This window comes from Coloeus monedula (assembly GCF_965178545.1).
Source record: "Coloeus monedula genome assembly, chromosome: 25".
Taxonomy (NCBI): domain Eukaryota; kingdom Metazoa; phylum Chordata; class Aves; order Passeriformes; family Corvidae; genus Coloeus; species Coloeus monedula.
The window spans coordinates 4,245,314-4,270,334 of NC_138805.1; the positions used below are offsets into that span (position 1 = coordinate 4,245,314).

The 25,021-nt window shown below is 52.1% G+C and overlaps 1 protein-coding gene across 1 annotated transcript in view; it reads right to left on the reverse strand.

Moving 5' to 3' along the window:
• The window catches only part of GRIK4 (glutamate ionotropic receptor kainate type subunit 4), a gene marked incomplete at its 3' end in the record, with an annotated part of 114,946 nt that overhangs the window by 19,190 nt on the left and 70,735 nt on the right, over positions 1–25,021 (reverse strand). Inside the window, exons 7-11 of the mRNA XM_082297104.1 lie at positions 19,414–19,575; positions 15,139–15,291; positions 14,158–14,262; positions 7,430–7,537; positions 6,272–6,475 (exon numbers count right to left, since the gene is read on the reverse strand). Coding sequence (XP_082153230.1) covers positions 6,272–6,475; positions 7,430–7,537; positions 14,158–14,262; positions 15,139–15,291; positions 19,414–19,575 — 732 coding nt within the window. The remainder of the gene's footprint in view (positions 1–6,271; positions 6,476–7,429; positions 7,538–14,157; positions 14,263–15,138; positions 15,292–19,413; positions 19,576–25,021) is intronic.

Below are 25,021 nucleotides of genomic sequence, written 5' to 3' on the forward strand. Positions count from 1 at the left end.
AGCCAGACATTTACCCAGAGGCTTTTTAAAAGACACCAATAATCCAAACGTGGTGTGCGAGCAGTTGAGCCCTGGGTAAACACCGGCAGATTACTAAAATGGGATCAGCTCATCTCTGGAACGTGGCATGTGGAGAATTTTATCTACAAGGAAAGCCTAAAGCTCCCTGAACCTCTCTTGTCTCTACTTAAAAGGTTTGTAGGTACCACTGTCCCAAGGAGAGCTCTCCCAGCAAAGCCCCTGGTGCAGACACAGCTTAGTCTGAATTCTTCTCCCAGTTCTTCAAACTGAACACAATTCCACCAGCAAAGCCACAGACTAAAAGAGAGGGTAAAAATGCCATGTCAGGAGTGTTTCATGGCAAAGCTTCCAGGAAATTTTCATTTCGGGGGCAAATACAGAAGTGCTGATGGAAGGAGCAGCTCTGTCCCCACGTTTACCCACCTTTGGGGTCCTGACCATTCCCTGGGGAGAAGCAACATCTTGGTTGTTCCCTGAACATCTCGGGGTTGCTGAACGTAGGCAATGTTCTTCCCTACACAAAACACGACAAAATCCATCCCCCTCCCTGTGCCCAGGGAGCACAGACACAGCACAGCCTTCCCTGGGCACTCCGACTTTGTGCCCAGCTCCCTTCTCTCATCTCCAGCGGCTGCTGCCATTCCACCAGAGTTATTCCTTCTGCTCACTCCCTGCCAACTTTTTAGGACCCCTGCCACATCAGAACTTTCTGCAGCAGAGCCCCAGCTCCTCATCACTCTTCTCTTCTCTCTGCAGGCTCAGTCATGCAAGTTAAGAGCTGATCTCTGATAGCAGGAAACTTTGATCTGGCAATGGCATGCAAAGAATTCTCTGCCTGAATTTCATCCATTTCATGCTTTCAGCTCTGCTTCCTGACAAAACTTCTTGTGATTCACCGAGCTCAGTGGAGCTCTGCAGACCTGAGTCCCCTCCAGCCTCCCCCACCTGAGCACAGGTAGGTGTTGGGGTTTTCTGGGCTAAGGGATGCCCTGGGGGAGGAGAAATGGATTCTGCCTTGTGCCCCTGCACTCTGTCCCACATCTCGGCTCTGGGGAGAGGGAAAAACAGGAGGCAAAGGAGGGGGGAAAGAGGGGTTGGGTTTCATCCTCCCAGCACAGTTGCAGCTACAAATGTCGGCGTGAAATAGGCTTTGAAAACGACCCAGAGCTTTTTGGGAGCGGAGACAGCCGCTTCTCTTGACAAAACACCGCCTAAACAAGGCCAAACCCTCGCTAGGTGAGAGGAAACCCAGGTGGGCTGGCGTGCCAGACAAAAGCTGCCAGCACCGCCACCCTACCTGGCATTCCCGTGGGCTCTGCCTGCATCGGGGCTCTGGAAAGGACATTAAACACGGGGGCTGAGCCGGGCTCCCGAGGAGGAACAACAATTAAGCATCCTTCAGGAGCAAATTGCAGGGACTGCCAGTCCAGAGGCGGCTTCCACCCCCTCTCCGCGGGGCTGGCAGGGCTCAGCTCGGTGCTAATGGTGATGAATGGAGCCTGACGTCAGCCCCAGCCCGGAGAGCATCCCAGCAAAGCCTCCCACGGCATGGGATAGCAGGAACCAGCCGGGAGAACAGCCCAGCTCCGGCCCCACGGCGATTCCCAGCCCTCCGCTGGGCTGCGGGGACACAGCGCAGGGAGAAGGTGCCAGCGGAGCTGTGTCTGTGTCAAACACCTGGAAAACAAGCCAGGACAGCTCTGGGAGCACAGGGCTGGGATCTCTTCCAGGAGCAGGAGTCCCTCGCTTGAACAGCTCCTTGGATGCCACATCCCCTGGGTGCACATGACAGCGGTGTTGTCACCAGCGCTGCCCACGGAGCCCTGGCAGCGTGACCAGAGGCAGAAAAACCTTTTTTCTACCCTGTCCCTGTGCTCAAAAAGCCTCTCAGAAAGGTGAAATTGCTGTTCAAGCTCCAGGAGCCACTTGGCTGCCAGGTATTACCCGACTGCAGAGCCAGCAGCACCAGCACGGGGTTGTTGCCCTGCTGGGAACCCACCGAGCTGGAGGTGACCCTGCTCCCTGCAGGATCATCTCCAGAGGTTTTCTGCTGTTCCACACAACTCCATAAAGCTCAAATGCCTATTCCTACATTTAAAGGCAGGAGGGTCACTCCAAACAGGTGTTTGGGGATTTTTTAAGGACAAGTGTGGGTTCTGCTGTATCGGAAGTGACAGCCTGCAAACCCCGGAGGCTGCAGCTCTCCCTGCAGGCCACAGCCCGGGGTGGGTGACCAGCACTCAGTGCAGATGTCAGCCTTGAGTCTGCCCTCGCCCACCCTGCCTCAGCTGGACTCTCTCTGTGGCTGGGAGGACAAAGCCTGTGCCAGGTGTTCACTCTGCCCACGGCAAAGCCAGCTCAGGTGAAGCACCAGGAATGGGGACCCAAAGCACAGAGGGACAGCAGTGAGACCAGCCCAGCTCACCCCACCCTGTGTTTGATGTCTCAGCAGCGCTTTGCAGACCCCTCTGCCCATCCCCTCGCCGTGGTTGCACAAAACCCCACAGCTCCTCCCTTCCCAGCCTCTCCTGGAGCCCCCCTTGTCACAGCTGCCACCACGACAGCCTGCAAACCCCCTCCCGCTGCCTCCCTCACCCACACTCAGCTCTTCTCTCCACACACCAACACCCACCACGACTCTGCCAGTTCTGGAGAGTTTTCTCCTCCCTTTCCCCTTCCTGCCGCTCTCCAGCTTTGGAGCAGCTGAAGGGAAAGCAGCACCCGTCCTCCAGCAAGGAAAACCAGCACCCCAAAGCTTTAAGGGGTTTCCTGTTCTTGGTGTTGCTGCTCCTGAGGCTGGACAAGATGGACAACTTCACATCCCTCAGTTTACAAAGAGCTCTGGTCACCACTGATCCCGGCCAGATTCAAGGCAGGAGAGCAAAGGCCGGGGTGGTGGGACAAGGCCAAGGCTGTCATGTTGCTGTGAAAATACATCCCTTGGTCTGTGCCGTGCCAAAGGATTCATTTCAGCTCGAGGATGAGCTGGAGAGAGAGAGAAGGGGAAGTGCAGACACCATCAGGGACTCTGAGCCAGAGCTGCACTGCAGCAGCAAGGAGCAGGATGTAATTCTTCCAGCCCAAATGCCCTTTAAGTCTCTGATGCCAGAAAGCAGGAGATGGGAAGATTTTCTGTTCTCCTTTGTTTGTTTGTCTGTGCCAGAGCCAGGAAGGCTGACAGGGAGAGCAGCTTTGCTGCCCTGCTCACTCCAGGGACGAGCAGGGTGCTCAATCTCCCTGCCCTGCGTGCTCAGAGGGACAAATTAGCCCAGGCTCGTCTGGGTTGGTGACATCCTTCACTACAGAATGGGCTTGAGGGACCCTTCATCAGGAACTGGAGTGACAGGACAAGGGGGAGAGGCTTCAAACCGAGAGAGAGGAGGATGAAATATTGGGAAGGAGTCCATCCCTGTGACGGGGGGGGGACTGGGATGGAATTCCCAGAGAAGTTGTGACCGCCCCATCCCTGGAAGTGTCCAAAGCCAGGCTGGATGAGGCTTGAAGCAGCTTGGGACAGTGGAAGGTGTAAATGGGGTTGGAACTAAATCCCCATTCTGTGATTCTGAGTCCTTCCAAGTGATTTCTCCCAAGCCAAACCTCCCTGAGCTGATCACAAACTGTACAGGATTCCCAAGCCAGCCCATTCCCTCTCTTCCTTACCTCCCAGTCTGTTTTGTGAGCAGGTCAATAAGACATGTACTGGTGAATTTGGGTCAACAGCAAATTTATGTTAGCACAGCATCCTGCTCAGTCATAGCACGGCGCACAATTAGCTGTAATGGAATTCCCAGCGCTTAAGAATAAATCAATAGCTGGTTAATTTAGAAGCAATAGAAAGAAACATTTTTTTTCCCAAATAGCCTAGAGTTGCTCTGAGAAGATTCCGTGCCACAGAGGGATTACGGGGAAAGTGTTGCATGGAGCTGGGTAAGTCTGTGACCTTTTGGTCCTGCACATTATTGAGCGTGAGTCAAACCTAATTTTCTGGTGGCTGATCAGGGTCATGGAGGAATCACTTTCCTACAGTGATATTGTGCTGGACAGAGGAAAAGCTTTCATTCTGGGAAGGATTTGGGACTTTTTTGAGAGGTTTGTGCCCCAACTGATCCCCTCTCTGTCCTAAAGGAGCAGAGTGCCCAAGGGATAAATCCACTGAAAGAGGAACATGTGCACCCAGCACAGATCTGCTGGATCCCGCGGGACAGGGATGAACAAGGGGCTGGAATCAAAGACAAACTCCCTTGGGGACTGACTGTCAAGGATGGAGAGGAGCCCCTAGGACAGTGAAAAGCCCTCAAAAAACAACACCCCAGGCAGTGCTGAATAAACTCAACACCAAGCACACACAGCTCTGCCCTGGCTGACCTGAGCCCAGTCCCTGGGATTGATCAAAAACTTGCTGAAACCACTATTAAAAACTCTCAGGGATATAGGGAGAACAACAGACAAAGCTGTTTCTCTTCTCCAATTTGTGATCCAGCCTCACAGGCTCTGACAGCTCTGCCCTGCAGAAGCAGAAGTAAAAATCCTCCTAAAGAAGGCTCAAGCTGCAGAAGAAACAAATGGTTTCTCTGTGAAGATGAAGTTAAAACACTCTTCACTGGAGAAAAACAACCCTCCAGAAGGTCCCATTTAATGAAGAGGCACTGCCAAGGTTAGTAGGCCAAAAGTTTGATGGCTGCTCCCTGCCTTTGATCAGATGCTGCGCTCGGCTCCTTCCCTCCTGCCTCCCCAAAGGAATGTTGCAGGAGTGTAATTGTGTGTGTGTACACACACACAGACACAAGGATGGATAAAAACGATGCCAATAGCCTGGAGCATTTGCAAACAGCCTCACAGAAGCTCTTTTAAAAGAGCAGATGGAGGTGGGATCTCAGCTGGTGTCGAGAGCGACTGCTCTGGGAAGGGTGACCCAGGAGACAGGGAGGCAGCTCAGGAGAGTCTCCAGTCTGTTCAGTGCCCTGTCTGTGACCCTCTGAAAACCCCAAATCCCTCCCTCTTTCAGAAAAAGAGTTGTCCCAGCTGACCTCAAACACTGAGTTGAAACTCCTAAGGTGGGATGAGCATCACCCTTCTCTATGTGGGGAAGAAGCAGAAGGTGCCAGTGGGCATCTTTGAGAGATCATGGAACCATTAAAGACCACAGAATCATGGAAAACACCTCCAAAATCCTCCAGTCCAAACTTCAACCTAATTCCACTGTGCCAAATAAACCAGAGAGTGAAGCTACGCTCATTTTCCAGGGAGGAAAGATCTGGCAGGAGCCTCAGAGCCCTGCCTGGAGCCACAGGGGATGGATTTGGACCCTTGTCCTCCTGCTCTGCAGAAGGCAAATGACTCAGGGCCTTCTCTCCCACAATGGGGGGATTATCACCAATCCACGTCACCGTGGATTTGTCGCCAGCTGGGAAAGTGTCACTGGGCTCTCACAGGCACATCAGTAATGACAAGGCAGGGTAGAAATCAGTGAGGAGGTATTAGCTTAAATAGCATCAATCCCACTGTTAGCTGGGGCTAAGCCTATTTTCCTAAGGATCTCAGAGCGTTTTCCGAGCTGTATTTAAGCTTCAGGAAGCCTGGGAAGAAACACAGAGGAAAACAAAGAGCAGGGAAGGGGGGGTCCAGACTGGCTGAGCCCAGGTGTATGCAGAATTATTGTCAAACCCAGCAAAATAATTCAGTTTTCAGCTTTGCTGCTGGGCAGCAGCTCCACAGAGCAGAGCAGTGAAAAGAACTCAAGCCATGCACTTCAAGGAAATATAAAATGTTCTTCTCCAAAAGCAGCACCGAGTTAAGCAGCTGAACTGAATCTGCCAAAACTTTTCTAGGCTGAAATGGGATTCTTCCTTGCCTCCTTCCCAGTCTGGTTTTGTAAATGTTTTCAGCTTGTACCAAGCCCTGCCAGAATCTGTGCATTTTCCTGTTGCAAGTTTTCATTAATAATTAACTCTGCAACGAGTTCTTATATAGAATCCCAGAGTTCAGGTCTCCTTTCCAACAAAGTGAGCACCCCTGAGAGCATCCCACGGCCCTGTTCTTGCTCTGACTTCTTCCCACACCGTCACACCACCCCAAGAAACACATTTTCCACTGGCAGAACACATTAAGTAGAAATCCTCTGCTCCAAACCTCCCACATGGACTAAAACCCCATCCATCCTCATCCTCCTGGCGCACTTCACGAAGCACCGGGCCTTTGCAGCGCCAAATCCCAGCGGAGCAGAGTTAAAAAGAGCAGCTAATCCACTTACCCGAGCTATCAGCTCCCCGACCATCCCTGTCCAGGTGCCATTGGCCTCGGGGACTCCGTAGACGCCGTCCCCAACCAGGTGGATTTTGTAGTTGAAGCGCAGGATCTCCGCCAGCTCCTTCAGCATGTCCACGCAGAAGCCCTCGTAGCGGTCGTTGCCCTCCAGCTCCTGGTGGTTCCACTTCAGCATTAAGTAAGGGTTTTCCTGCAGTGAAACTGGGCAGCTGTCATTCCCATCTTAGCCGAGGCGTCCCGCCAGCACGGAGCAGGGAGGGCAGTGCCAGAGGCTCACAGGGTGGGTCGATTGGGAAGAAACCTTCAAAAACATCTAGTTCCAACCCCAAAATGCACATCCCAGCCCAATGAATGCCCCTCAGCCTGGATATGGGAGGCTTGGGAGCTCAGGTGGTGCGAAGCTCTCAGAGCTGTCTCCACGCTGGCCTCTGCTGTGGGGGGGTGCAGCAGATTTATCCCAGTTTAGGACATGAAGCAGAGCTAAGGGATCATGATTTGGGAGCTGGTTCCAGCTGGGAAGTGCCAGGGCAGCCCAGTGACTGCTCCAAGTCATGGCAGGACATCCAGACCTCAATCTCTCCTGGCACAGAGCCACTTCTCCAGTCTGTCTCCTTTTCAACAAACTTTGTGGGGCAAGAGGAGACAGTCAGGAGTTTGGGTGTCTTTAAAGAAGGAGCAAAAACATCACTAGACAGGCAGCACCTGGAAGGGGAACCCACTGAACACAGACAGTGGTGCCTGTGGATGTGAAGTTCTCATAAAAATCGTGCCCATCTTGGCCAATATTTATAATTTTATGGGTAGAAGGGGCAAATGTCCCTTCCCACTCCACAGGCCAAACAAGAGCCCAGTTCCAAGCTGGATGCAGAATGGCAGCGTGTCCCCATCCCAGCCCTGCCCCCAGCTGCCTCTGAACCCATCAAACACCATTTCCACACGAAACACTGACTTGAGCTTAATTACTCTGCCAGGAATTGTTCCCGGTGCTGTAATTAGAGATTTGCTCTCCTCTCCTTTGTGGAGTCAGCGTGGAAATGCCACAGGGTGGGGGGTAGGAACAGGGAGCGATATTCCAGCTGACCCCACCCCTGAGGGCTGGGCTGGCCGGGAGCTGATGGGAACTGCAGGTGCCCCCCTCCCTTACCAGGATGGTGGTGACAATGAGCGTGGTGTTGAAGAGGCTGTCGGATATGTTGGAGGAGAAGATCCTGTTGTCCATGCTGAGCCCTTCAGAGACGTGCCAGTGGCCAATCTGGAGAGAGAAACAGCACAATAAGGGGATTTATAGGGCGAGTCACTGCCCATATGGCTCTGGTGAGGGACAACCCCGGAGCTGGCCTGTTTAGGGATGCTCCATTACCTTCACAACGCACCCCAGAACGGGTCAGCAGAGAGATGAACCCGCTGTGCACCCCCCACCTGCTCTGCAGTGCCACCAACCTGGCCCTGTGCTGCCTTCCCACGCGTCCTCCCTGCAGAGCCCTGCGCAGGGACAACGCCCTGAGCTGGGCAGCTCCCTGGGAGCCACACAGCCTTGTGTGCTGTCCCCAAATGCCACCAAATGGGTCCATCTTAGCCAGAAATCCCCAACCTGTGGGTTTGTCCCTGCCAGCGTGGTGCTGGGAGCCTCTGCCATGCACCTTGGTGGCAGGTGATGGGACAAAGCCACCTTCTCAGTAGTGCTGCTCCACGACTCTTCCAGCTCCTAACTACCACAATTAAGCACTTCCCAATCCTTTGATTCAGGCTCATCACACCCAACAGCTCCACCGACAGCTCGATTTACCCATCCAAGCATCATCATGGCTGCAGCAAACCCAGATTCCCAGCGTGGATGGCAGGGACCAGTCCTCCCAGCGCTGGGGAGGACAGCAGGACTCAGCTGACACAACTGCCTTCAGCCAGGGGGGAGGAATATTCCACAAAACCTAATTTTAACTTCAAGAGCCTAATCTCCCTCCCTCAGAGCTCTGGGCAGGGAGATCAGCACCTCCAGCAGCTCGTTCAGAGCATGCAAATTAAACTCTTGCTCTCTTATTGTCCTTAAAAGAGCCTCTGCTTTTCCTCGTGGATACTCGTGGCTGATGGAGGCCAGCTCCCTCTGAACCCCCTTCTCCTCCTTTTTTCTCCTCTGTCCCATCAGGTTCCAGCACTCTGCTGGCATCCTCTGACACCTGTGTAGTGGGGTGCTGTGGCCCTGAGAGGTAGCAGGTGACCCTAAAGGTGCTGGGGGTCTTCAGAGCTCCTCCAGAGCAAATCCATGCCCAGCTCCCTCCTGTGACACTGGGACTGAGGCAGGCTATCCTCTCACTGTCAGGGTGGGAGGAATTAATTGATTTTCCCTTCTGTCACTGAGTAATCTTGTTAGGTCCGGGGGGGGGAAGGTGGTTTGGAGCCCTGGAATTGTCTCCGTGCCTGCTCTCAGCACTGCTTGGCCTCTGGTGTGACCAGTGGCTCGAGGACTTGGGGGTCACCCGGATCTGAGCCCAGCACAGACACCCTCACAGACTGGATCCCTCTGGGTGCTGAGGGCAGGGCCAAGTCCTTTCCTCTCCCAGGTGTGGGTGCAAATCCAGCCCAAGTGACCGACAAGCCACAGTGGGAATCTGTGAGGAGTCCCAAATCCAGCCTCCTCAAGGCACAAGGAGCAGTGGGAAGGGCAAGCAGGACAGCTTTGCACTCAGAAGCATCAAAGTCCAGCTCCTGGCCCTGCAAAGACACCCCAACAATCCCACCCTGTGCGTCCCTGAGAGCATTGTCCAAACACTCCTGGGGCTCTGGCAGCCTCGGGGCTGTGCCCATTCCTAGTACAGGACTCACCTCTGGGAACAACAGCCCCAAACTGGGAGATTTCCCACGTATTTCACAGGCAGGGAGCCCTTGGAGCACAGCTTTCACTGGCCTGCACAGGGTCTGAATCCATGTGGGATGAAGCCCTCCTGAATTCCCCAGCTCAGCACAGAGGTGTCTCCTCCTGCTCTGACTGCTGAACACCAGCCCCTCTGCAGCAGTCGCCTCTCAGAGCGAGTCATCACTCACAAACATTGCCTAATTTTTCTTCCCTCTTGGATTTCTCAGCCAGAGATTAGTGACAGATTAACTTTAATTTTAACAGCCCTCGCTGTTCTCCAATTTGTCCCTCCCCTGCTGGCATGTGCTGAGACTAATTGCCTCTTCTTCTGACAGTGCTGTGGGGTTGACCTTGCCTTTAAAAGCACCAAGGCCATGCAATCCCACGTGCAGGGGCACTTCCCCCCATCCTGGCTGGTGCCAGCTCACCACTGTGCCCCTCACACAGCGACAAAGCTCCTCACGCTGCTGTTTCTGCAGTGTCAGAGGGTGCCTGGGCTCCTCACACCCTCCTTGTGCAAGATGGATGTCAAGGTGATTTTAATCATCTCTATCTACATATAAAGAGCCTCTGGAAAACAGCAAACATATCCATCTGCAAAGTTTTTTAGTAACAATCAAATGCTCCACACGGACATGGATGAGACCATCCTGTTGTTAAGGCTCTGGACGAGGACTTCAGGGTTTTTAGGACTCAGGGTTTTTAAGAAGTGGATGTGATTGGTCTGTATAAATACTGCAGGTGGAGGAGGTCTGTAGCAAAGAGGTAGAACAGCTTTTTGAAGCTGAAACGATGGCACTGGAACAAAAATAAATACACACAAACCAGCCAGAAATAAACAGGTTGAAAAAACAGAGAAGTGGTTCCTAATGATCAGAGGAGCTGGAGTGATACCTGTCCTAGAAGAGCAACGAGGGCAGCACAAGCACCTGGCTGCAAGCTGGAGCTCAACACCTTTGTGAGAAGGTGACCTGGTGACAGGTGACAGCCCAGGGCCTGATGGAGAAAGCTCCCTCCACGTCCTCAGAGATGTGCAACTCCCACGGCATCATCTCAGCACCTCCCAGCGTCTCCCTGTGCCCTAAGGAGATCCTGGAACACCCACAGGCATCTCGAGGCAGGTCTGCCTCGTTCATCCTTGTGAAGGCAGGGAGCAAACACAAACTGTGAAACTGGGAGCATGAATCAGCCCAAAAAGCCTCAAGCCTGCAAGGAGCAGGGAAGTGCCACTGCTGCTGCCACTGCTCCATCCCCAGGGGCAGACGAGGGGCCTCCATTCAGCTGCTCTCACAAAGGTGTTATTTGGGTTGGTGGCACAGGAAGATTTCTCATCTCCAAAGAAAATCCCCACGTGGGGCATTCCTGGCTCGCTCCTTCCACCCTCTGTGCAGAGGCTTTGAGGCTCCTCGTGGTGCGAGGTGATGAAAGACCACTCAAAGTAGTGATTTTCATGAAACCTTCTGCTTATTTTTCTGAAGGCACAGGGATGACAGGGCAAGACTTCTCCACAAGCTTCAGAGGCACCACAGGAATTTACCATCCCCATTCTCAGCTTCAAATTAAGGTAAAGGCAGCTCTGAATCCAGCTCTTGGAACAGGCAGACAACAACAGGCACCTTCTGGGCTCTGATTACAAGTGCTGTCCTACAGCTTGCATTCATCATCTCCTCCTCTCCGTGTCCCCAGGAAAAGGAAGGAGTGCATAATGCAGCCAAGGTACCCTAAGGAGAGGGAATCTGGGAGTGACTGGGGAGGGGAAAAAGGGAATCAAACAAACAAACAAAGGAAATCCCTCTGAGGACACAGCCCAGGGCTGCCACGGGGTTGGATTCCTGAGTGACACCACTGATGCCAGCACAGCAAGGAGGCAACAGTTCCTCCACTGAAATTAGCACTGAAAGCATCAACTGTTAAACCAAAGAACCACACACACCTCACCCCTGAGGCCACCAGCATCCCCCAGATGTCCCCTCCTCCCCAAATCTCCCCTCTGGACCACACAACTGACACCTGGCACAGCCCAGGCAGGGCTGTGGCGGCACGCACGGAGTTTGTCAGGTCCTGGGGGCAAAAGTCATCGAGCTTTTGGCAGAACCTGTCCCTGAGCTGTCCGTGGGGGTAGCAGCTGAAGAGGAACCAGTCCCACCGAGGCTGATTAGCTGCTGCTAAATGAAAAAGGTTTGATGTGGCGGGGACTGCGGAGGGTCCCAGAGCTATCGGCGGGGAACTCATCTGTATCTCATCAACATCCCAATTAACAGCCCCAGCACTTCACTGCTCTGTCTCAGGACACCAGCAGGGCCTGTGGTTAAGTGGAGACTGATCGGCCTCACTTAGGATGGGGAGAGCTGGGGTCAGGGTCTGCAGCTTCCTCCTTCCCTTCCCTAAATCACAGCCCCCTCCTTGCTCCCTTCCCCCGTGCAGCTCCCAAACCTCAGCTGGTGATTTACAGCAAATCACCCTGCTGGAACTCTGCAGTGGTTTTTAGAGGGGCAAAGAAAAGGGGGGAAAAAAAAAATAAAAAGGATGACATTTACCAAACCCAGCCCTTGTCAGATCTATAGATCACCAGCACATTAATGAGCTTGTGCTTTACGGAGCATCCTGCGAGCAGAGAGAGCAGCTCTCATATGGCTGTGGAAAAAATTCCTCTGGTTAAGCTAAATCAGGAAAGGACGTGTTTGGTGCGTTACATAAACGTATTAAAAATTGGATGTCAAAAAGCCCTGCCTCTCCCTGCCCAAAAGCAGCAGCAAGTTAGAGAATCTAAGTGCTCTAATTTGCTTGCTGGCTGGATCAGCCTCAAAATTCGGTGAACTCTCCATCAAAGTTGATGAGCTGGAAGCCCCTGTGGCTCCACTGGATGGAAGGAGAGAAAGTAGGAGATGGAAAGAGAGGAAGAGAGGAATGGGCAGAGTTAAAATGAGCTTGGTTAAAACCAAGCAGGGAATAGAAGTGTTTCAAACAAATCAGTTCATACAACCCTCGGGAGCAAGATTGTCTCCAGGATGTGAATGTCTGTTCTTTACCCTGTTCCTTTAATTAAAATATTTCTAATGATTTATTTAGTCCTTTTCATTAAAAGAAGCTAGGCTGGCAACAAGAAAATAACCATTTATGGCACAGCAGGGCTGCCTTTGGCTTCCCTTCGCAGGAATGTGGAGGGGAGGCAGGTTGGGCAGGAGCCTGATGGGTCTCACAGCTCTCTGGGGATGCCTTTCCCAGTCAAACACATCTCAACAAACTCCTTCAGGCTGGGAGGGGCCCTGACACCCCTCTGGGCACTGCTGTGGGTCAGGAAAAATCCCTGAGAAAGGGAGAGAAGGTGGAAAAGCTGTCACAGGAGCAGTTTTATATAAATCAGCTCATTCCTGGAGGGTTTGTGACAGGACAGGGCTTGCAGCCACCCCCAAGGCACTGCCCTGTCCTTCCAGCACTTTTTCCCAGTGGCTGGAAGTGCTCCATCCCCAGTGCACCCCGACGGGGAATTTGGAAGGCTTAATCCCAGCGCAGCTTTCCTGGGCATCTCACAGACACAAAGCTCCTTATTTACCGAGCTGTTACAACAGGTCAGGAAAGGTTTTCTCCTGTCACACCAGGTTTGTGGGGAAGAGAAGAGGCTTTAGTCTCAGGGCAGATCAGGCTGCAGTCACAGCTCCCTGCGGAGCTCTGGGGGAAGCTCTGCTCCAAGAGGACCTGGGCGTTTAACGTGAAGTCCCTGCCACATCCAAACACATCAAACCAAAGCTGTCTCGGGGAGCTTTGCAGCATTTCCTTCCCGAATCCAGCTGAATGTGTGCTCCTGTTAATGCAGATGGGCTTGGATCTGTCACTTCTGTTCAGAGGGTGATGGGCTGGGGAAAGGATTAAAAGGGCATTGATGCTGTGAGAGATCTCACTGTGGGGAAAATGCCATCCTGATTGCCCCTGCTCGCTCAGAGAAAGGCACCATCAAAGCCAAGCTGTCACTTGACAGGTAAGAACTGGCAGGTAACATCCTTGCCAAGGCTGAAATTCACTGCTGCCAGGCCAGGGGAGGGTTCCTGGTGCCAAAATGCTCTGTTGGTGAGGGCAGGATACAATAGCTTTTGTTCTCTGCCAGCATCTAGAAGTGGCAATCTCTGAGAAAAGGGCAGCAGTGGAGCTGTCAGCAGGGAAACAAGACTGACAAAACCACTTGTTTTCTGGGATTTCTATTTTTTTTTTTTGCCTGAATGAGGTTTGGATTTACCAGCAAATTCCTTGGATTGGTGTCATGTAATCACACCAGTCTGATACCTGTGGTCCCACACAGTTATCCTTAACTTCAGCTCAAACCAGAAAATATGGCTCGGGCAGAAAGTGTGAGATGAGGAAATACCACTCGAATTAATGATTTTAATGAAATCTGCTCGGTGTTCTGTGGGCAGAGGAAAGCTGTGAGGAACCTACGAGCACTGAGACAAACGTAAATGAGAGTGTGAGCTGAGCAACCCCGTTGGAGAGGAACCACCAACCAAGAGTGAAATGAGCCTGAACTTCCCCACACAGGGAAGAGAGGTGGGGAGCTCCTGACATGGGATTGTCCCATTTGCTTTACCTCCCAGAAACACTTCGAAAAGGTTCACAGTACCCCCTTTTTTCCCCATTTCATGGAAAATCTTCCCATTTTTCCCCATTCCAAATAATTTTGAGCAAATGCAGCCACAAGCTTTAGAACAAAAGGGTTGTGAGCATGAGCTTGCAGCTGGCACAGACTCCCCGCCCCGAATTAGCAGCTGTGACAGGCCAGAGATTGGCTCTGGCATCACCCCCTCCAGGGCCTGATAGATCAAGACAAATCTAAATGATCCTGAGGCGCGTTCCTGATGAAGTCAAAGGCGCCGTGTCTGCCAGCCGGGGCTCAGCCGGAGCTACGGTGACACCCCGAGCACCTCACGGTGCAAACCATGGGGATCCACGGCCCCTTTTGGCCCCCAGAGGGTCACCCTGAGCCAAGGACACCCAGGACACGCTCCCAGCCCTCCCTGGCTCTGCCTCACCTGCCGGAAGCCGCCGCGTGTGTGCTGCAGGATTTTCAGGGCGTAGTTGGAGCGTTGGCCTTTGCTGTTGAATTCGATGTGGCCGGTGAGACCTTCCAATTCTACCTGTCCAAGAGAGACTCAGTTACAGCGCCCAGCGAGGCTGCCCCACCCCAGAGCCCCCCTCCAGAGACAGGAGGGGTGGTCCCACACACACACCCCACACTCCCAGCAGGAACAACGCTCTTGACTCAATCCTAATTATTTTTGGAGTCTGGATAGAGGAAAAAAGACACGGAGAGGAGCAGGGAATCAGCAGCAAGAGGTGCAGGACTCCCCAGATTTCCTTGCTTTGGAAAAAGCAGCTCCACATCCTCTCGTTGCCTCCCTCCATCCCAAGGCCAAGACCACTGGGTGTCCAAGCAGCAGAGTTATGGGGAGCTGGAGGATTTTGCTGTCCCTAGCAAAGGTGAGATTTAAAACAATGGGCCAAAGTGGTACAAGGCTCAGCTAAGCTTTCCTTTGCGGGGAAAAAACCCCCTCATAAATAAAAAACCCCTTATAAAATTTCCTTGTCTCAGTCGCACCCAAACAGACTCAGAAACCTCCTGCTGCATGCTCACCTCAGCTCTGAGGAGCCACAAACTCTGACTCTGCCACAGGGATGGAATTTCAGAGTGTTCTTGTGCCAGTTTGGTCCCAGAAATGACAACTTTGAGTTCAAAGGAGCCCAGACCCATAGGGGAACTCGCATCTTGCCCTTGAGCTCTGAGCAATTGTACTGCGTGATCTCATATCAGCTCAAGTCAGAGCTCAAATCACTTCAAAACATTCAGACTTTAAAAAAAAACCAATTGAATTCCAGCTTTTCTGCAGCAAAGCCTGAAAAAGGGAGAGTTTCATGTCTTTCCAAGGCTGGTGACAACCCAAACCCCCAGATCTCTCTTTTCACTGCCTTCAAAAGCCAGCTGGCAGCGAGGAGCAGCCCTCAGCCCCTCTCACCATTCTCAGGTAGTTCATGAGGCTGGTGCCGTGCTGCCAGATCTGCGCCGAGCCGCAGGACAGGGGCTTGACACCGATCTCCTGGCTGCGGTTGAGCTCCTGCACCGCCGTCACCACGGCGTACACGGCGTCGAACAGCAGCGCCGAGGACAGCTGGGGGGGAAAGGCAAGGAAAAGTCAGCTGGAGGGACAAAAATCCACCTTCCTGCTGCACCTTGGAGCTGGAGAGTGCTCTGTGCACAGCCTGGCATCAGCTGGGGTAGCTGTTGCGTGCTTGTTTCATCCATCACCGTCATCTCTCTCTCTGTTTGTCCTTGCTCCTTCCCAGTCCTTTCAGGTTCTGCAGTTTTCCTTTCCTAATCAAAGGAGGTTTTTTGAGCATTTTGGGGGCCCTGATCAAATCTGCTGGCCAGGGGGAATGCGCCTGAGAGAACCAGGAATTGCCAGGAGGAATTGCTCCTGAGATCCTGCGCCTGCTCCCACAGAAGGGAAGACGACCGTGCTGCTTCAGCCATCACGGGTGGCCTTGTCCAACCCCTTCTCTAACAGGCAGACCTGCAAAAAATGAGGTTTTGCTCGATCTGCTTGTCAAGCAGCCAAACCCTGCCTTTCAGACCCCACAGACATCACTCATCCCTCCTACAACCTCCAGCTCCCTGCTGGAACAGCACTGCTGAGGGAACGTCCAGAGTGACAGAGCTCACCCCCTCTCCTTCTCACCTTGGCTTTGGTTGCCTTTCCCAGGTTTCTCTTTGTCCATCCAGCCTCACAAACCCCGTTTCTTGCCCATGCACAACAGTTTCCATGGCTTTGGGCTCGTTACCAACCAGCCATTTCCTCCCTCGTGCTCACTGTTGCGAGTGAGATTTCACTTTTAATTACTGTCACCTCCTGATTCTGCTGGAATTAAAGCTGTTGCAGCTCATTACTATCAAGGCGGCATTTTCCTCATGGATACTTCCAGGAGCATCCTCTTCCCATCCCAGCTCCTGGCAGAGGGTTCAGTCTCTGGCCTGGGGCTGCTTTCCCCACCTTACCCTGGCTGTGGCTTCCAGCCCTGCAGCGGCATCTGCATCCTCTCCTCCTCTCAGAGCCTGACCAGTGGCCCTGCAGGGACAACCTCACCCAGTTCAGTGATCCCAGAAAAATCTTTGGCTTCCACTCTGTTCCTAATTTGGACTCAACCCTGCTTGATTTTACTCAGACCACTGGTGAGACCTCACTGACCACACTGGTATGGGATCAGGCACTCAAAAAGCAGCACAAAACCCTCAAAACCTACAAGCTATCCTAAATTAAAGGCAGGATTCCAGCCCAATGCCATCAAAACCTCGAACACCAGCTCTGACAGCACCGGTGACTTCTCACTCCTCCAACCTGCTAAGGCTGACCTAAACATTCCCCTCCTGGAAAGCCTTTTCCAGAGATTCTTAAAGAAGCTGATAAATCCTTCTCCTCATCTTTATTTTTTCCTTCAATACAAATTCTTTCCCTAACAGAGCTTCTCCAGCCCCTCCTGTCCTCAGCCCCTGTTCCATGAAGCTCTTTCCATACACTTAATTTTAATTACGAACTTAATCCCGTCCAGGTTACAGGATGTCACACCCAATCAGCAATTCTTTCCCAAATCAGGAACTGTATTAACATCAGCTGGACAAATGAAACTGTTATGAGACCAAACACAACCCCACCACCCAAAGTTTCACCCATTTCCTACCAAATCAGAATATTGCCCCAGCATTTTTAATTGTCTCCTGCTGGGTTTCCATTTCCATTTCCCCTGAGCAGTTAATCCCTTATTAGCTGGTGAGCGAGAGACTTGTAGATCTCAGTGAAGCATTTGACATTATTGATTGGAATGTTTTACTCCTGAACTCTGGAAAATTCATTAGGATTTCTGCCAGCACCCTTTATGATTTCAAGCAATTTAAGTATTGGGGAGGGTGTGGAGATGCACAGGATCAAGTCCTCGTGGCATGGAATAGGAATCCCTTCCCTGCAGCCTGACTTTGCATGGAACAGGTGTGAACCACAAAGTTTTGAGGTCACAACTTTCAACAGAGGAGCGAAAAAAACCCTTTGGAACATCCTCCAGGCAGATCCAGCCAGAGGGATCAGTCACTGCCCTCAACTTTCCCCATGTCATCTATAAAAACCTCTCACTACTTTTATATTCTCATTTTAAACCACAGCTTTGTCCCTCTGTCACAAAAAAGCCAATTTGCCTGCTAACAAATTGATCCTCTCCCTCTCCTGCAGCATCTGATTTGTGCAGGGCCCTGTTGGTTTTGTGCCCCTCTGCAGTATCAGAGCTCCAGGGAAAATCCAGGGGGTTTGGGGGACTTCCCTCAATCCCCAAAGCCAAATTCTTGACAATCCTTGACACTGAAACATGAACAGGTTTGGTTGCTCTGGGTTTTGCCACGTGGGGCTTTTTTCTCTCCCTAAAACATTATCAGCTGTGTCTTTGCCCCCAAACCCAACACGGGGAATTAAAACCATTAAAACCCTGTGAAATAGACTTTGCAATCTGGATTTTATTCAATGACATAAACACTTAATTACAAACATCTGTTTTAGCCCAAATTCTAATTACCAAATCTAGCCATCTGTAATTTGAATGATTTTCTCTGATTTCCTTTCTTTGCAATGTGATTAATGAGAACAGCATTAGAGCAGGCAGCTCCCTCCTCCTTTGTCAGATGCTTCCTCAGCTCCAGCAAGAAGGCCCTGGGATTTCTGCAGCTCACAGGAAACCTCCCTCCTGTCACTTCCAGCTGTTGAGCTTCCTTTTCTCCCTTCAGGATGAGTTATCCCATGGGATAACTCCTTCCCAGGGCTACGAGGGGAAGTCCTAACACAGAGGGACACTCCCTGCCGGATTTCCAACAGCAGAGGCAGAAAGGTCCTGGATTCACCTCACAGACAAAAGAAACTCTGCCTGGGAATATTTCACCTCTGCTCTGTAACTTGCCCACCCTCAAATCCTTTTCCCACCACCTGGGGCGTGGCATTTTGAAGAATTCCAGTCCCTCCAGGCATCACCCTCCCACCTGCAGGTTTTGCTGGATGCTCAAGACAACGCGGGCTACGAACCTGCAGTGAGAATTTTCATTTCCCTGTCGCACCTGCTGCCGGTTCCTGCTGGCTCCTGTTTGCACTACGAGGAGGAAATTTGTTTTTAATGCCTCCCAACAGCCCCTGCAATCCAAAAAGGAATCTTCCTGGTACAAATCCATGGAGACTGAGCAGGGCAAGCTGATTGCAGCTGCCTCTGGGTGGGAGGGAGCGCAGGAGGGTCCCAGGCACGTGAGCTCAAGTCAAGCCAAAGGATGAGGACACAAAGGGCAAAAATCTCCTTATTTTGCCTCTTAAGGATCCCTTCGTGGCGACAATGAGGAGGTTTCCAGCAGCTCAGCTCGTCAAGGGGGCTCTGAGTTCATTGAAATCCAAGCAAAGGGTTCAGCTGATGATATTTTCCTCCCTCTCCCCTCCCCCAGCTGCAGCTCCCTGCACCTCTGCTGTGGCAAATCTGCTTTGCAAACTCTCCCAGTTGTGGAGAATCCCTGGGGAATCCTCCAGTGCTGATGTGCACGCTCCCCAGGGAGATGCTGGAGCAGGAGCACAGCTCAGCCCCTCGGCATCTGCCTGAGCCAGCCCCTCCTGTGCCATCTGCAGCCACAATCCCTTCTCCACGAGCCATTTTCCTGGAGTTTAAACACAGGGACAAACTCCCTGAGGGAAACACCAAACCAGAGCTGCATCACCCCCTGCACTCACAGAGAAACACAATCCAAATTAAGAATAGGTTTGAACTTAAAGCTGTGCCCTCAGTCCAGGACAGAGAAGCTCTGCTCGCCAAGGTCCTTTGGGCAGTTCTGACTTTCAGGATCTCCTCGGTATTTTCCACATTGGGAGGCTCCCCTGTAAATCACAGACTGACACCCCAAGTCCTCTCCTATCTACTTAATAAAAATGCTCTGCCCTGGCTCATCCTTCCCATTCCTGGACCAGCATCTCCCCACAAAATCCAATCCAAGGTACAACGGCAGCCTGGGGATGTCTCTGAGCTCTTTAGCACAAGGTTAAATAGGATTAAGTAATTAAATTATTTAATAATTTAAATATTTTTTAGAAAAATTATTTAAAGACCAGAGTTTCTACCCCTGCATTGCTCAGGACTATCCTGAAGCTCTTCCCACAAGGTTTTCCCGATGGTCTGTCACAGCTCCCAGCTCAGGGAGGTTCTGGGGAATGGGAATGGACTTCACTCACTGCTGGCCCAGTAAAAGGAGCGTGGTCGCAGTTCTCCTGCCAGGACTGGTTGAGGCTCTGCACGAACTCTTGGAAGAAGGCGTGAGACTGGTTGAAAATGGAGAATCCCAGGATGTTGACTCGGTCGTCCAGCAGGCTGTCCAGGCGCTGGAGGGAAAACTCCTACAGCAGCCCAAAACATAAAACAGGATTAGAGGGGAAAACAGGCCCTGAAAGCTTCAAACCCACTCAGTGCCCTCGAAGGGAATGGGACTATGGAGCTGTGAAACCCTGGATGAGAAACCCACCCAGGTGTTGAAGGGAGAGCCTGGGGTTTAACCAGGATTTGACTCAGGTGCTGCTCATCTCAGGCTTTTGACAAAGATGTCAACTAAGTTCAGTACATCACTGGCCAAATCCCACAAAAAAACCCCAAACCCTCCAAAGAGGGTGTCACTCACCTGCTGAGTGAAGCTGCTCTATCACCACATCCAGTCTGGGGACACCAAGTTTCAACTGTTAAATTAAATCAGTTCTTTCCCACAGGGGCAGGAACCAAATTCTGCCTAACCCTAAAAAAACCCAATCCTGCCCTGCTCCTTTGTGCTGCCAGGTGCCAGGAGGAGATGCCACCCTAATGCCCTGGGGAGGGTGGGAAGGTGCCTCAACTGTGGGTTTTGGAGCTGGGAGCCTCCTCTTGCATTTCTGCAAGTGGTAAAAACTACAAAAACAACTACATGAAAAAAATTAAAGCAAAAAGAGAGGGCTCTGTTTTGCTCCTCACATCCATAGAAGCAGCTACACGACAAAGCCTGGAGAAGAGTCCAGCCCTCCTTGTCCTATTAGCCAGGAATAATGGCCCCTTCCTCATTAATTTCTCTTCTGCTAATTGCTGAAGTGGAGTGAGAAGGTGGGAGTGATGGTTCCAGCAACTGCTGGATGCCCATCACGGATACAGCCGGCCCTGGGTGCTGTGGACGATGAGATTCCAGCAAGTCGAGCCATTTTTTATCTTTGCTGGGCACGCAGGAGCAATTCCTGTAAATCTCCCAAACGTGGGACTTACAAGACTATTCCAGCCCGGCCAGCTCCCACGGGAAGCTGATCAAGCCCAGGATGAAGCGCATTTTGGACACGGTGCCACGTTAACGTTGGGTAACGTGAAATTGCCTGTGAACTATTGATTCATTTGAATGATATTATCCCCCTGCCTCGCTGACAGGTGATCCATTCACCCACGGCATCCTGTCAGCCCAGCAACGAGGGCAGATGGCTAATGAGGAGCTGGGCCTGAGGAGATGCCGGCTGCAGGCACGGCAGCAGGAGGGATGTTAAACCCCTGTAAAATCCTCTCTCCCCGCAGCCAGAGCCCTGAGGCAAATTGTGCAGGGCACCAGGCAAACAGCTGCCCCACTGCCCTCTTGGCTTCGGGATATCCAGGAGGAAAATGAGATGTTTTGTATCGGAACATGCACAAAATCCAAGGCTTCCTTCTCGTGCCAGCCCACCCCAGCCTCAGGGAAGCTGAAATTAGTGCGTTTGTTTATTTATTTATTGTGCCTTTTCTCCCCTGAAAACACTTCCAAGCTTTTGAAGTTGAAGGTTTTGTTACGCTCTGATCTTTAAATTAGCAATTACTGGGTGAGGGAATGAAGTGGTCTCACTTCATGAGGGGAAGCTGAGGCAGGGGTGAGATTCACCCCAGCCAGGCACAGCCACAGGGCTCAACCCACAGGTCCTGCCTGCCCTGACTGGCTGAGTGCCACGGTCAGAACCAGCCCCTGAAGGGACCTTTTCCCACTTTCCCTGGGCAAATTCCACGCTGCTGCCCCGAGGCAGCTGCCAGGACTCTCTGCCTCCAAAACAACCATGGCCAGACCCCGACGGGCTCCCCCAGAGCCAAGAACTTGCTCTGGTTCAAACGTTACCAGCAGCTTTGCCCAGCTCCCATCACCCCTGGCTGCTTTGTGCAAGCTTTGGTCTTTTCCTACAGCCAACCCTGTCCATATCCATCTTTTCCCAGGCAAGCCTCCAGCTGCAGAAAACCCCATTTCTGTGGCTGTCACGTCCATAAAGCATCACCTCTGTGACACACAGGGGTGGCATGGCCTGTACCCGACCCCTTCCACCCACTGCTCCCTGTCCCTTCCCTCTGCTCCAGCTCCAATCTTTGGCCATTAAATGTCTTTCCATCAGATGAGCACGAAGGCAGCCAGCAGAGCGGGGTCAGGAGGAAATGAGCCGTGAGCTGCCTATGCAATGAGATGGAGATGAACCACCCTAGGGGACACGCTTCGTTTGCAGTGGGATAAGAGAGATTTGGTAAGGTCAGGCTTTGCTGCAGAGGGCAGAGGGGTGAGAGAATCCCGATACTCCCGGAGCTGCCAGCTCAGCTTCTGTCCCTATTTGTTGGGCTTTTTTTCCCTTTTTACACACTCATTCACCACGCTTGACATTTCCAAACCCATGTTTTGCAAACAAAACCTCATTTGCTATTCGAGACCTGCACCTCTCAGCTGATTTCCCACCCGTCCTGCCTTCCTTCCATGCTGCAAGAGGCAAACACAGGCAGGACAAGGGGTGGAAAACCCCTGATCTTAGGGGTGTTTTCAGCTGGAGAGACAATGATTTCTCCTTGAGGCATAGTGAAGTTGATTCCTACACAAAACACTTTCCCAGCTGCCTTTTTCTCCTCCTGGAGTTACTCTCCCTCATTCCCAGTGCCGGATGGTGCTTTTACAGGATAGAAGATTCCCAATGCAATAACAGCAAAGAGCCATTAGGAAAATAACTCTCACATCCTGTTTAAAAGGGGACTCCAAGCCTCCTCCACCTGTGCAAACACAGCTTTGTAACCACAGGCTTTCAGAAAATGCCATCCAAATGGGTGCAAACAGCAGCTCCCTCATTTCCTCCTATTCTATTGGGGTTTTTTTTATTCCTCTCCATACATTGGAGGAATTGCAGTAATTGCCTAAAACTTGGCCCTCAATCTCAGTCCAACCCGAGGCACAAAGAAGACCACCAGGAATCACGCCAAGGTGAATTTCAGGGACACAAATCCTGCCCGCCTGAATTCCTCCCCCTCTTTCCACTCCTCTTTTTTAAAACACCCACCGCATGTCAATATTCTGTTTCAAAAGACCTCGGTAAAAAATTAGGCCTGGAGGATCTGCAGCTAAAATTAATGAACTTTTTTACAGAAGAAAAATCCTCAGGCCTTGCTCCAACCACAGCGAATTCGGCAGCAGCACGAGCAGGCAATTACGGTGTAGATTTTGTGACTGCTACTACAGGGCTGCAACCACTAAACGTGTGCTGTTAAATAACAACACTTAGCAATTCCGTGGCACTCTATATTTTCCGAGTGCTAGGCACACATTAGCTAATTGAATTCCACGGGGCTCCCTGGGAGACGGCGCTGGAGGAGTTATTAGAGGATGAAGTCACTTCCCGGGTTCCTGCAGCACACAAACCCCACGGAATGACCCCAGCATTGAGATCATTGGGAGGACCTGGCTGATAAAAGCCACAGAGCTGAGCTCTGCGATCCTGAAGCCGTGAGATTGGATTTTCCGGTGTTGCCGGGCATGAGTTACGGTCAGAACTGCAGGATGCAGTCCCCGTTCCATTAGGGACACGAAGCCATCAGGAACAAGCGCGTGACTCAGTGCTTTGCAGGTCTGGATGGAGGATCAGCTGATCCCAACCAGGATTCAGCACCCACAAGCCCTCTCCCACCTCAGCTGGCACCGGGGCTCCTGCAGCACCCCTGAGTTGGGGAGGGAATTGTCCCTCCTGCCCTGCCCGTGCCACTCTGTGACACCCTGGCAGTGACACGCTGCCCCTCGCACTGGCACTGGGCCAGGGTGCCTCACCCTGGGGGGAATCCTGCCTTGGAGCTGTTATACCTGGAACACAGAGGAGGAAACTGAGGTGCATAGTAAAAACCAAGAGATTGAACACCTGGCAGCACGGCTCGTAGAAACACAGGACCATGGAGTGGTCTGGGTTGGAAGGGACATTAAGCAGCATCTCATTCCACCCTGACGCCTTCCACCATCCCAGGCTGCTCCAAGCCCTGTCCAACCTGGCCTTGGTCACTTCCAGGGATGGGAATTATCTCCACAGCTTCTCTGGGCATCCTGTGCCAGGGCCTCCCCACCCTCACTGGGAAGGATTTCTTCCCAATATCCCATCTAAATCTACCCTCCTTCACCTTAAACCCATTCCCCCTTGTCCTATCACTCCATGCCCTTGTGAAACCCCTCTCTAGCCCTCTTGTAGGTCATGTTTAGGCACTGAAGGTGCTGTGAGTCTCCCTAAAGACTTTCTTCTCCAGGCCAAGCAGCCCAGGAGAGATGTGGGTTAAAAACCTGCCTTACAACGCAAAACATCAAAGCCAGCATTCATCTATCAGCATCTCACTAATGAGGCATCATCCCAAATCTGCAGCTAAGCAATCAACTCCTAGGCTAAAGGAAATCCCAGAAATTGTGGCCAGTACTTCCTTCCCTCATCACTCATCCTACTGCTTCCCAACTCTGGCAAGAAGAGGCTGGAGCACAGAAAGGGCCAGCCCAGCAGGAGATTGTCAGTGTCACAGCAGCCTGCCTGACAAAAAAAACGATTTTAAAGTGTGGAGCTGCCTGCCCTGCCCCGCCACACCGGGATGTCCCTCTGGAGAGTGGCTCCTGGTACCTGCTGCCCCTGCAGCAGCCACTCTGCTGCTCAGCACTGCAGCAGCTCCTGAGCTCCTTGCAGCAGCATCGATTTTGCCGGTGATCCTGTTCTGCAGCCCGCTGTGTGTGCAGGACCTCGATCCTTATCTCGTTTTTAATAACCCGGAGCGTCCGGGCAGCGGGAGGCAGTGAGTGGTGCCTGCAGGCTGGGGACGAGCCTCAAGAGGGGCTCCTGTCACTGCCAGGGACACCCAGACCTTCCCACACCCCGTCTGACCTCATCCCCAGCCTCTGCAAGGAACAGCATTTGCTCAATTCAGGCAGCACCAAGAGCAAGATGCCTCCCTCCCTCCTCTCTCTCCCTTGCACACACACAGTTTTTATCTTCCTCTCCTAATCACTGCAAGGACTTTATTGGATTTTTGGATCTGCTGATTAACAGCCTCCAAAACACCCTCCAACACTCTGCTCAGCAGGAGAAACTCACTGCTGTAATCGCAGCAGAGGCTGCACTCACCTCGTCCCCCTCCAGCCCCTCTGACAGCACCAAAAGCTGATTTACACCAGGCCCAGGACACTCTGTGCTGTTCCTTCTCTTTTTTTATGTGGGATGGGAAAGGAGAACTCTGGGCCAAGGCTTCCATTTCTCTATTAAACCCTTGCTCTGGCAAAACTTCCTTGTCCAGAGAGTTTGGTGCTTAGAAAAGCTCTCCAAATCCAGACTGCAATGTCCATGCTGAGATTTCTTGGCAGCTTTTCTGCAAGAGCCAAACCTGCAGTGCCAACTCAGCACAGCTCTGGTGACTCCACTGCTGACATCACCAATGTGTGCCGTTATCGACCATTTTAGGGTTAATAAAGTAGCCCAGAGAAGGTTTTTGGGCAAACTGAACTCCAGGGAGCCTCTTCCCAGCTCATGGAAGGCAGAATGACCACACTTAACCCAA